Source organism: Solanum pennellii, chromosome 4 (genome assembly GCF_001406875.1).
Source record: "Solanum pennellii chromosome 4, SPENNV200".
Taxonomy (NCBI): Eukaryota; Viridiplantae; Streptophyta; class Magnoliopsida; order Solanales; family Solanaceae; genus Solanum; species Solanum pennellii.
In genome coordinates, this window is record NC_028640.1 from 22,170,994 (window position 1) to 22,183,183 (window position 12,190).

The 12,190-nt window shown below is 35.6% G+C and overlaps 1 protein-coding gene across 2 annotated transcripts; it reads right to left on the reverse strand.

The window, feature by feature from the left end:
- Positions 1-3,692: 3,692 nt before the first annotated feature.
- LOC107016263 (ADP-ribosylation factor 1) lies at positions 3,693-10,923 on the reverse strand. 2 transcript variants are annotated; one of them, XM_015216753.2, is made up of 7 exons: positions 10,824-10,923; positions 7,209-7,393; positions 6,244-6,314; positions 5,938-6,057; positions 4,225-4,343; positions 4,071-4,152; positions 3,693-3,959 (listed from the first exon to the last, which is right to left on the reverse strand). In XM_015216753.2, the coding sequence occupies exons 2-7, from the start codon at positions 7,354-7,356 to the stop codon at positions 3,954-3,956; spliced, it is 546 nt and encodes a 181-aa protein (XP_015072239.1). In that variant the 5' UTR covers positions 7,357-7,393; positions 10,824-10,923; the 3' UTR covers positions 3,693-3,953. The 2 variants fall into 2 exon arrangements, with proteins under 2 accessions (XP_015072239.1, XP_015072238.1); XM_015216752.2 differs by lacking the exon at positions 3,693-3,959 and having other exon boundaries at positions 4,038-4,152.
- Between the last annotated feature and the right edge of the window lie 1,267 nt (positions 10,924-12,190).

Sequence of the window (12,190 nt, forward strand, 5' to 3'; positions counted from 1 at the left end):
CCCCCCTCCCCCACACACACACCTTCCAACAACCTACCCTATATATATATATATTTTTCAAAAAAAAAAGTAGAAGGGTCAAATTTAGCCCTGTTCTATAGAAAATAGTTCATATATACCCTTCGTTATACTTTGTGGACAAATATATCCCTCCTGTCATACTTTGGGCCAAATATATTACTGATTAAATCAAATAACCTACCTCCAATTTTAAATACCAATTCCCTTTCGAAACCCACCCATTTAAATACCTAATTTCAACCAAACCAATTGCATAATTATCTTCTCTAGCTAAAGCTTCCATTAAAATCAATACTCAACTAAGAAAGGTCCAGCACACAGTTTTGTCACTTATATATTTCTTGCTCGTTGTGATCATAAAATCCATCCAGAATCATGCCTTAATATTTGTTGTCCTAATTTTCTAATGCTACTAAATTGTTGGTCAGTTGAATACCCATGAAATAAAAAAACAATTCCAATTAAACATCATAACACATTTAAGTTCAGTTTCTCGTGTTGTCCAATATGTCAATCAATATTGACCCATTGCTTGAATGATATTAAGTACATGCTAAATCAAACTTAAAATTTTGAATTCTAACTTGCAATAATTATAAACTATTTAATCTTTTAAGAGTGAAATAACTTCAAAGGAAGGAGGTTTTGCAAGAAATATTTTTGGTGAAAAAATGACCCCCTACATTGTGGTCTTGAAGTTTCCGTAGTGATTAAGGGTTTTGATTTTAATGAATATCTCAAGTGGAGAAGATGACTATGAAAACGGGTTGTGAATAGGTTAAATGGGTAGGTTTCTAAAGGGAATTGAGTATTTGAAATAGGGGGTGAGTTATTTGATTCCTATGCAGGCAATTGTCCTTTCTTTAAAATCAGGGATCTATTTGGCCCAAAGTATAACGGGAGGGGTATATTTGGCCCAAAAGTATAACGAAGGGCATATATAAACTATTTCTTATAGTACAGGGGTATTTTTGACCCTTTACCGAACAAAAAATTATGTTTTGCAAAAAAAAAATTACCCCTCCCCCTTCCACCAATTGACCCCTAATTATTTTTTTTTTCTTTTGGAAAACAAAAAAGAAAAAAAAATTACCCCCTCCACCAGTCTATTCCTAAATTATTTTGTTTACCAAAAACAAAATGGGCTGAGATTGTCACCCCTAGTACCCCTAGTTGAGGTAGATGAAGTGGCTTTGGCATTGGTGTTGTATTGATGCAAAATGACCACCGCATTGTTTTATAAGCAAGGGTCGTTCTAGTTGCCATGTTGCCTTATTCGTGTATGAAAAGGAATTGCTAGCTTTGGTTTTCGCTGTAACTAAGTGGTCTCACTATTTGCTTGGACAACATTTTATTGTAAAAACAGATCAAAAAGCTTTAAAGTATTTGTTGGAACAAAAACTTTGCAGACTCACAGATTAGATGGTTAGATATGTTGTTTCATTTGATTTTTGAGATCCAATATAATAAAGGTAAGGAAATTTAGTTGATGATGCATTATCTCGAATTCAAGGTGTTGAGATTATGTCCCTTATGGTGTCCAAAGTTTAGGTCGATTTTCTGGATGAAATCAAAGCTAGATGGTTGGCTAATCCAAAATTGAATGCTCTAATTCATCTTTGTTGGTTCAGCCTCAACAGCATATTACCTGATTTTCTGATCAACTAAGAAAAAAGGGTAAATTGGTTATCGGAAGGGATGGTACTCTTATGACTAAGATCTTATCTTTATGGAATTCTACTCCTAGAGGTGGTTACTCAGAGGTATTGATGCTACTACTAGGAATTTTTTAACATACTTTTATTGGTATCTAGATACGACATAGGCTCCTTTATGAAGAAGTGTGTTATCTGCCAGAGGAACAAGTATGATACTTCATCATCACGTGGTTTGCTCCAACCTTTACCGTTCCATCCCTTCCTTGGACTGACATTTGTATGGATTTTATTGAAGGCCTTCCTAAGTCCAAAGGTAAATAGTAATTTGGGTAATAGTTGATCTGTTAACCATGTAACGACATTTCATTGCATTGTCTTAACTTTATAGTGTTCAATCACTTGTTCCAATTTTCTTGCATAACATCTTCAAATTACATGGTTTCCTTACTACCATGGGATCCAATTTTCATTAGCACTTTCTGGAAAGCTTTCTTAAAGGCCCAAGGGGTTTCCTTTGCAAACTTCTACATCTTATCATCCTCGAACTGATGGTCAATCTGAGGTTTTAAATAGATGTCTTGAGACATATCTCAGATGTTTTTGCACTGATACTCAATCTAATGGGGTCTCCTACTTGTCCTTAGTTGAATGGCAGTAAAATTCCAAACCTCATTCTTCTATTCAAACCTCACCCTTTGAGACTCTCTACTTCTCATGTTATTGAGGATCTGATGTTGCTCACAGACTTCAAGCCTTCAAGCTTCATGTAACTAAATTCCACTTGCATAGGGCTCAACAAAGGATGCAATCTCAAGACAATGCCCATAGGTCTGACAAACACTTTAAAGTTGGAGATCGGGTGTTTGTTAAATTACAGCCATATTGACAACCTTCTCTCTCCATTTTTCCATACCACAAATTAACATCCATATATTTTGGTCGTTATTCTATTGTTGAGAAGATAGGTGCAGTCGCTTATAAACTTCCTCTTGCCCCTAAGTCCTTATCCACTCCACTTTCCACATATCTCAGCTCAAGTATTGTCCTGAATTGCCTACTATTATTGTTCACCCTCCCGTCCTTGATTTGTCTAGTCCTCACTGCCCGGAACCTGAGTGTATCTTGGAGCGACGCATGATCAAGCGAGGTAACAACGTTGTAGCTCAATGGTTGATTAAATGGACTGGTCTTGATCATTCTTATGCTACTTGGGGATTGGCCTCTACCTTCAAGACTCGATTTCCTTCTGGCACCCTTGAGGACAAGGGTGTTGTTTCACAGGGGGTATTGATACCAATATAGCTATATAAGCATCTGAGTCAAGTTATTCACATGCTAGGAGGCCTCGTCAGAGCTAAGTAGGCTTTGATCACAATTCACACCATTTGCATTTCCAATTTTTGGCGGAAAAGCTAGTTAGGATTACTTACTTCCAATTTCTGCTATTTTCATTGTAATTGTTTTCAGTTTCCTTATAATAGTATTAAGTAGAATCTGTAGTAATATTGTAAGGCATGATTTGAATGTGAAAGCTCAATACAATTTCCACTTCCTTTCAAATTCTCTCTCAGTTTGTCCTCTATTCTTCCTCTTTCTCTCAATTCTCCTCATTTGATCTCCTTTTTATCTTCATTTTGTCCCCTTGATACCCCCATTTTTTGTATCACTTGTGTTCATGTAGAAGATTTCGTATTAGATCGTCAATTGTTCACTACTCATAACCACTGAAATACCTCAAAAAAATATGCACACAGGCAAGATTGGGAAGTTTAAGCAAGAACCAAGGCAAATAAGTAAATAATTGGGCACCAACTTTTGTTAGAGTGAGGATCTGAAGATAATTATGTCCAAGGAATGAAACTCAAAATGATGGAAGCTCCGGGCATAAAGTAAAGCAAGAAAATAAGTGCAAATCATTGATCTTATAAGCACATAGAAACTACACATTCATGGTTTTAATCATCTCAAAACCTAGGAGGTAAATCTAAGGTTCACATTAGGGGCAAACAGAGGAAGTACAATCACGATCAATGACTAACAAAAATGTCATGAATGAACCAATCTTTGTATACAAATTTATGGAAGTATATACTTGAACCTAAACAGACAACATTACATACATATCCCACCCTTGTATTACAAAGCCTTCATTAAGTTTTAACAAGATGCAAAATGACTTTCAAGACAATGTTCATAACCACATTGACTTGGGAAAGAAACTAGATAAAAACCTGCCTGCATCCAGTATCAACCCGCAAGAAATCTTCCATTGCCTTAGGACTGTAAAAAGAGGATTCAAAGACAAGAGAAACAATGAGTGCACAAAGTTTATCCGAACACCAAAAGGAAAAGATCTAATGCCAATTTAATCAATTAGAAGTGTACTCGTACCTTGTTAGCTATGTTGTTAGAAAGCCAATCAAGACCCTCATAAAGTCCCTCTCCAGATGTTGCACAGGTGCTCTGAATGTACCTGAAAGTAGTCGAGACCAAATTTAGTGCATCCAGAAGGGAAGCTTTCACAACTGCTAGCTAGTGTGCCTACCAGTGACGCTGCCTAAGAGAGTGCAGTCCAAGCTTATCAGTTATTTCGGCAGCATTCATTGCATTGGGAAGATCTTGTTTGTTAGCAAAAACAAGAAGCACAGCATCCCGAAGCTCGTCCTGGAACAGAGAGTAATGACTATTAAACTCCACAGGTCAGTCGGCAAAGTTTAAGTCCAACTTAAGAACAAAATCCTTTCACTTTGTCATTTAATAATTAATGTAACTATGAGCATATTAAGCATGAGCTATGAGCAGAAAAAGCATTTGGGTACTGTGGTTCAGTGTAGAAGCTCCCTGCTCCTACTCACCCTTCACTATTTTTATGTGTTCTTTTCCTAAGAAACAATATATGGACACGTTGACCTGTGCAAACATAAAGTGAAGTATTTCCAGTTCTCTCTACTAGTTTAATTAAATGACAAGCAGATGGTAAAATCTCCTCTTTGACCTATTCTCTCTGAACTCCTATAGGTACTTCACCTACTAATGGTTAAACCATAAATAACCAACTGTCCCATTCAACAATGGATCAAAGTTGATGAACAGTTCCAATTATGACATTCATCTTACTAACAATAACAGCCTAAATAGCATTTCAAAGACGGAGGGACAAAATGATTGGACGATATGACACACTCCATAAGTTCAAGGAAAAATGTTTGACAATTTTGAATCACCGAAACATCATCTTTGGCTCCACTTAAAGCTCCAAAAAATTGAATAAAATTAGTGCAGTCAATACAGCAAGAGTTATACAGTTTTCTTTTACTTTGCAAGCACAGTTCTTTTATCTTTATTCAAGCTGCGATATCATTGACATTGTTGTTGACTGTAACTCTTCGCTATAGAAATTGATAACATAACATAGATTATTCGTGTATGGTATCAGACATTTTGCATACTCCTTAATGAGGATTACAGTAAGGTTTAAATCTAACTCATTAACTCCTCTTAATGGAAACTACTTTAGCTTATGGCTATGGCAAATCAGATAAGAAAATTACCAAACTAAGATTTTGAATTTGGGCTACTCAAAATAAAGAAGTTAAAAATTAGCACACATTAGCCAAAATTCATTTCAAATCAGAATTTGCCAATATGCTCAAGGCTCCATTTAGGAACTCTGAATTACATAAAATTAAGTTATATCCAATTTGTTTTTATCTGAAAATGAAGTTATATCCAAGATTATTGTGAGGGATAAAAAGTATTTTGTTTTTCTCATCCATGGTTTTGATTTATTATTAGTCCATGTTCAGGGATTTTCAGCAAATTAAGAGTCATCGCTTTGTAGTTTTAAAAAAGAACAAAACAAAAATGGAAAAATAATTCATATTTTAGTTTTAATAATTGCTACCAAGCATTATGTGACAAGATAGAGGGAAAAAAGTACTTCCTACATTTCAAATTATATGGATGGTTTAACTTAGCATGAGGAGTTTAAGAAAGAGACTTTTGGCAGACATATATACAGTTTCATAACCACAAGTTGTAATCACTCTAGATGAAAACGACTGTTGCAAATGCTTGTGAATAGTTCAATGGCTCGGGTATCAGCTTGAAGAGCTAATTAGTATACAATGCAGATTTCAGTACTGTTCACTTAAAATAGTCAGACTTTTTTTTTTTGCCATGCAGCTTAAAGCTTTAAAAGTTGAATCTCATTTCCTGAGAACAAAAAACAATATAAAAAAGGTGTGAAAATTATTACCTCATTTAACATCCTATGCAACTCATCTCTTGCCTCCACAACACGATCTCTGTCATTGCTATCAACCACGAAAATGAGACCCTGAGTGTTCTGGAAATAGTGCCTCCATAATGGACGAATCTGAAAAAAATAAGGTGGTTGTGCTTTAAACAGTTAAATCAAAGGCCTAATTCTATGAAACACATAAGTCGAGGAAAGGGGAAAGTTAAGGTCAGCAAACATAGATAAAGACTTGCTCCCGGTTTATCATAAACAAATAACAAACTCTAAATTAACTTATATTCCTTACACTAAAAAAAACTATACCTTGTCCTGACCCCCGACATCCCAAACAGTGAAGCTGATGTTCTTGTACTCAACAGTCTCCACATTGAAACCTACAAATTATCAATTATTATTGACAGCATCCAAGCAGTAATATTATAAGTATACAATTACAGAGATTAGAGTAAGCTTCAAACAGAGCTGATTATCTATTCATCGCAACAGTTCCAACAAGGTTGTGAAAACAAGCGCATAGAAAAAACATAACATACTTCCTTTCTTTAGTTCATTTTAAAGGCTCTCTTTTGGTGCATTCATAGAAATGTTTTCTTAAGAATTACGAAAAACTTACTCATCTTAAAAACAAAATATTGGTTTAGAAAAGCATAAACAATTTCCTACTGCCATGTAATCCCAAAAGAAAACGAAAAAATCAACCTCATTCTATTATAAAATGTTGATCGGGCAGAGAATAGAGATTAATTAGCATAATGTAATTTAATCTTTCATATCAAAGCCCCTTTCTTAGTTTTTAATATAGAAAGTCAAGCTGTAGAATAGCCCCCTATAGAATTTTAGATGATAAAAGGATTATATACATACCCCTACTCTATTGCATCAGACGTCCATGAATATCCTTTTTATGATATACAGCAACATATTATGATAAAAGATAATAGTATAATTTTAATTCAAAAGTAACTTCTGTAATGTCCTTTGTAACCAGTCAAACAATAAAAAAAATGAATGCTAACATTCAATTAAGCTTCAAATCAATACATTGTTTTATCTAAAATTCTAGCATTTCAGCAGACTCATAATTCACCCATAAAGAATTCTCTTCTGAGGAAGAAAATCCAACCATAGCTTACATTTATGGATTTCTAATGTTATTCTTTCAATACTATATGCATCAGAGGTACTTTAGATGCATTTTTTGAAAGTTATAAACTATAGTTGAACAGTTAATTTGTAAGTACAGATATGCATATAAGTGAAGTACGTACCAATGGTAGGAATAGTAGTAACGATCTCGCCCAGCTTGAGCTTGTACAATATGGTGGTCTTACCAGCTGCATCAAGTCCAACCATGAGAATTCGCATTTCTTTCTTGGCGAAAAGCCGGCTGAAAAGCTTGGTGAATGACAGCCCCATTTCTCCTTCTTGTTGGTGATCCCTTTGTTAAAGAGCACTAAATGATATAATAAAATATATTAACGAATCTATATATGAGTCAAAAATCAAGTAATTAAATAGTATGTACTCTCGCCTCCACAATTTATATCACAACTGTCTATTTTGGAATGTTTAATATTTCCAGAACTAGTATGTGTTGCATAAAGGAAAACACTTTCATGACATTCATTATCTGATTTTTTGTGTTACAGAAAGTGGAAAGCTAACTTCAATTACACCGAAAATATTTTCCTTCACAAGTGTCTCAATCCTTACTCTATATTACTTAGACTGTTGGGAATTAAACACACAACACACACAAATAATCTAGAGAAAAGAGAAACGGAACACAAACGGGACACACAAGAATTTAACGTGGTTCGGTTTCCCTACTCCACGAATGTAACAGGAGGATTTTTATTTCACTTGTGCTCCTTTTAGAATTACAAATACAAGGATCATATTTATAGGAAAACCAAATGGTTAACCTAGGGTTTCAGTAATGGGTCGGGCCGGCTCACAAGCCTCCACAAAGCCCAACAATCTCCCACTTGGAGGCTTGAAGAATTTCAACTGTCATCCACTTAGAACACTTGTATGTCTAGTAATCTTTTTCAACTCTCTCCTGCTACAGCGGCCTTCTCATCAGTCAACTGAAAGGCCCGTTGAAGCTCCCCGAAGCTTCAACACATCAGTCACGGCTGAAACTGCCCTTGACTCGTCCTCGGTCCCTACCGGCTCCCACTTGAGACACGAACTGCCGGATCCTAGAACTCCCTGAGAACAAACACTCTCCATACTCAGCAAGAAATTTTCTGGAGACGTATCAACAGCTGGAATACTGGTTCTCTTGACCCACTGTCTTCTAGGAGCCTTGGCTGAAGCACGGCCGGTGCTCCCACTGCCACAAACGCCTCTGACTGGTCTTCCTGAACCTTTCCTTGCTCGTTCATCCTGAATCTGACCTGTGGCTCTGGGTTTCTTTCTTGCAAAGACAACCTTCTTCTGCCCACGAGATTCTGTGAACCGGACTTTGTTTTTCTTCTGAACTGGGACGGTCACTCCCTCAGACGGTAATCCGACAATATACAACGATCCTCTTTTTGTTCCACGAGCCATGACAAGATTGCCCCTCACGACCTTCCACTGCCCATTTCCGAACTTCACATGATGTCCCTGTTCATCCAACTGCCTAACAGAAATCAAACTTTTCGTCAAGCTTGGAACAACTCTGACATCCTTCAAGGTCCAGAAACCGACTGGCGTCTTCAGCACCATGTCACCCATGCCCGTAACATCAAGAGCTCTATCGTCTGCAAGCCTTACCTTTCCAAAGTCTCCAATAACCAGATTCTGCAATGCTTCACTGCTGTGGGTAGCGTGAAAAGAAGCACCAGAATCCATGACCCAGGAATCCACATTGCTCTCCGCGCAACAGATAAACAAATCCTCGTTGACGCTGTCTTCTGCAATGTTGACTTGTTTGTCTTTCTGGCATTGATTCCTGAAATGCCCCACCTCCTTGCAGTTCCAACATGTTACACCTGAGCCATCCCGAGCCTTTGACTGACTCCTTCTTCGGTTCCTGCTCCCACTACCTCTGTTATTTCCTCTGCCTCTGACGACGTTTAGCATATCACCTGATGATTCTCCAGAACTCCTTCTTCTGACATCCTCGCCAAGAACGAGATCACGAATCTTCTCAAAGGTGAATCCATTAGGTCCCACTGAACTGGCAACTGCTGTAACCGTTCCGGACCAACTGTCAGGCAATGATGATAACAGTAGTAAAGCTTGAACTTCATCATCGAACTTAATGCCAACTGACAAAAGTCTGGCTAAGATCGAATTCAATGAGTTGATGTGCTCGGTAACTGAACTGCCTTCCTTCATCTTTGTGTTCACCAACTCTCTAATCAGAAAAATTTTGTTTGCTGCAGATGGCTTCTCGTACATGTTAGACAAGGCTTCCAAGATGCCTTTCGCTGTCTTCTCCTTAAGAATGTTGAACGCAACATTCTTGGTCAACGAGAGTCGGATAACTGACATAGCTTTCCGATCCAAAACTGCCCACTCTGCATCAGACAATTTTCCTTGCTTGTCACCCAACACTACGTCCAAATCTTTCTGAACCAGCAAATCTTCAATCTGCATCTTCCACCAACTGAAATCTGTACCATCGAACTTCTCAATTCGGAACTTCCCATCTTCTGCCATCTCAAAGGACTTCGGCAATTCCCTTAACGGCGTCTACAGACAGCGGGCGGCGATTTGGACGATGCTCACGATCTGGACGCTCGCGGCTGGATCTGAGGCTCCTCGACGCGGCGGCCAACGGAACGGCGCGACGGACAGCACACGGACGACGGCTGTTCGCACCCTGCGCGGTTCTCCTAGCCGGCTGCTGCTTGAGGTTACCCACACGGTAACGGCGGCTACTCCTCCCTGCACACAGTTCTTCACACAAGAACCCTAGGTGACAATTTCTCACAGTTTGTGTTACAATGTTGTTGAAACCTCGCTCTGATACCAATTGTTGGGAATTAAACACACAACACACACAAATAATCTAGAGAAAAGAGAAACGGAACACAAACGGGACACACAAGAATTTAACGTGGTTCGGTTTCCCTACTCCACGAATGTAACAGGAGGATTTTTATTTCACTTGTGCTCCTTTTAGAATTACAAATACAAGGATCATATTTATAGGAAAACCAAATGGTTAACCTAGGGTTTCAGTAATGGGTCGGGCCGGCTCACAAGCCTCCACAAAGCCCAACAATGACATGATTGTCCATCTTAACACTGAAACAAAATCATCAAACTGTCAATGCAGAACACCTTCAAATCCATTAAACTATTGAAACTTTCAATCCTTATATGATGTTCTTCAATGAAATTAAATCTTCGACTATCATTATAATATTTCTCTTCCATTATATATAACTCAATTTAACATCTTAAACTCAATTCCCTTGGAAATATCCTCATATAAAACGGAATGGAAGTATTGATTTGTTGCAAAATCCATCGTATCATGAAATGGATCTGAATGAGAAAGCAATTTGCCAGAAATAAAATTCAAAGATTCAAATTCAAAATTCGAAGTTAATACGATTTGATCTTTAGATCATAACAAAACAACAGAAATGCAGATCATAAATAAAACAAAAAATGCGATTGAATAACCTCAAATCAAATGCAAATAGCAGAAAACGATAAATGTAGCCCAAAAAATTCAACCAAAACAAAGGAAAATTTTGATTTTAACAATACGATTTCTATATTGTAAATAAGAATAATAAAAAAGCTATCTCAAATTTAGAGAAAACTACTGATTATTTTATAAAAAAAAACACAAAGTGTTATTACATAAGTTTTTATACAATTAATGAAATATAAATTTGAATTTTTGAATGATAAAACATAGCGATGTTTGTTACCTGAAAGAAGATTATGCAAGAGGAATCTAAGAAAAGGAGAGAGTGAAGCCTGAGATTAACGCCAAATTCTGAGAGACTAATAATAAGAAAAAGATGACAGGAAATAAATAAAGGGAATGCGTTGCACTAAATTGCCATTTCATTTTGTTACAATAACGGGAATGCCCTTACATTCGCCTATAAGTTTTATTTACGTACTAGACTAATTTTTTTAATTTAATTTGTAAATGTAAAAATTATTTGAAAGGGTCTAAGCTGGTTATATTTTATATTATCGACTAGACAAGTTATTATTTCAAATTTTTTCTTCTTAGCTTGTTTTCTTCGCCTTCAATTGTGCTAACTTTTTTCCTTCTTCATTGAATATTAACACATTTTTGTTGCTTTGAATCTTTTTCAATGATTTTTAGGATTTCTTTTGTTCTATTATGCATTTGTAGCTTAGCTATAATTGTGTTCTTTCCTATGATTTTTAGCGCTTTATAACATTTTTTACTGTGCATATTCATTATAATGGTTTTTTTAATGCAATATAATGTTTTCATCTTCTTCAGTAAATTTTAGGAATTTCATATTGTCCTTTTTTTTTAAAAAAAAATGATATAAATCGATTGTATTTTTTATTCTAAAAGTAACTTTTAGGAGATCTATTGTATACTTTTATCCCTCTATTTTGTTCATTATAGTGGGTTTTTTAAAAATATCTATGTTTTTTTTTGTTTCTCTTTTGATGAATATATAATTTGTATACGTTCTATAATATTTTAGCACTATGTGTGTGTACATTATAATGTACTGATTTTTTTAGAGTTAATGTATCTCAAAATGGTATAAAAGAAACAAGACGGACATAGTATCTATGATGTTAAATATTGTCATATTTGAATTGGAATGGTCAATTGATTATGTCAACTGATATCTGTTCTACTAAATTTTACTAGTTTACTTTTACATAAGATTCATTCATCGCGCTCATATTTTTGTACAACAAGCAAGAAAAAGACAGTAACTTTAAAGTAAATACTTAAGGAAAAATCACCCAACATATATATTTAAAGGTCAATATTATGGGTTTTAAATCTACTTTTAAAATATTATACCTTATAACAATTTAATTACTAATTATAAAACATCACTTTTTATTTATCAATTAATTTATTTTTACTTTATTAAATAATCTTTTATAATATTATTTCTATGATTAAATGATATGAATAAAGAATCTAATATAATTATCTCTTGCACGTATTTAGGGATTCTAACTTGATAATTGTTCTTTTGTTACTGTCACATTTATTGACAGATTAGTTTTAATTTATAAATTAATAAATTGTATTTCACTAATTAATATATATGCTTTCTCCGTC

Bases quoted from the DNA above. Each gene is read 5' to 3' on its own strand.
- LOC107016263 (XM_015216752.2), bottom strand. From the start codon at position 7,356: ATGGGGCTGTCATTCACCAAGCTTTTCAGCCGGCTTTTCGCCAAGAAA. The intron at 4,344-5,937 runs GTAATAATTTTC...TCTCTGTTCCAG, and splicing joins TGCATAGGATGTTAAATGAG to GACGAGCTTCGGGATGCTGT. The intron at 4,153-4,224 runs GTAGGCACACTA...GACTACTTTCAG, and splicing joins TCTCTTAGGCAGCGTCACTG to GTACATTCAGAGCACCTGTG.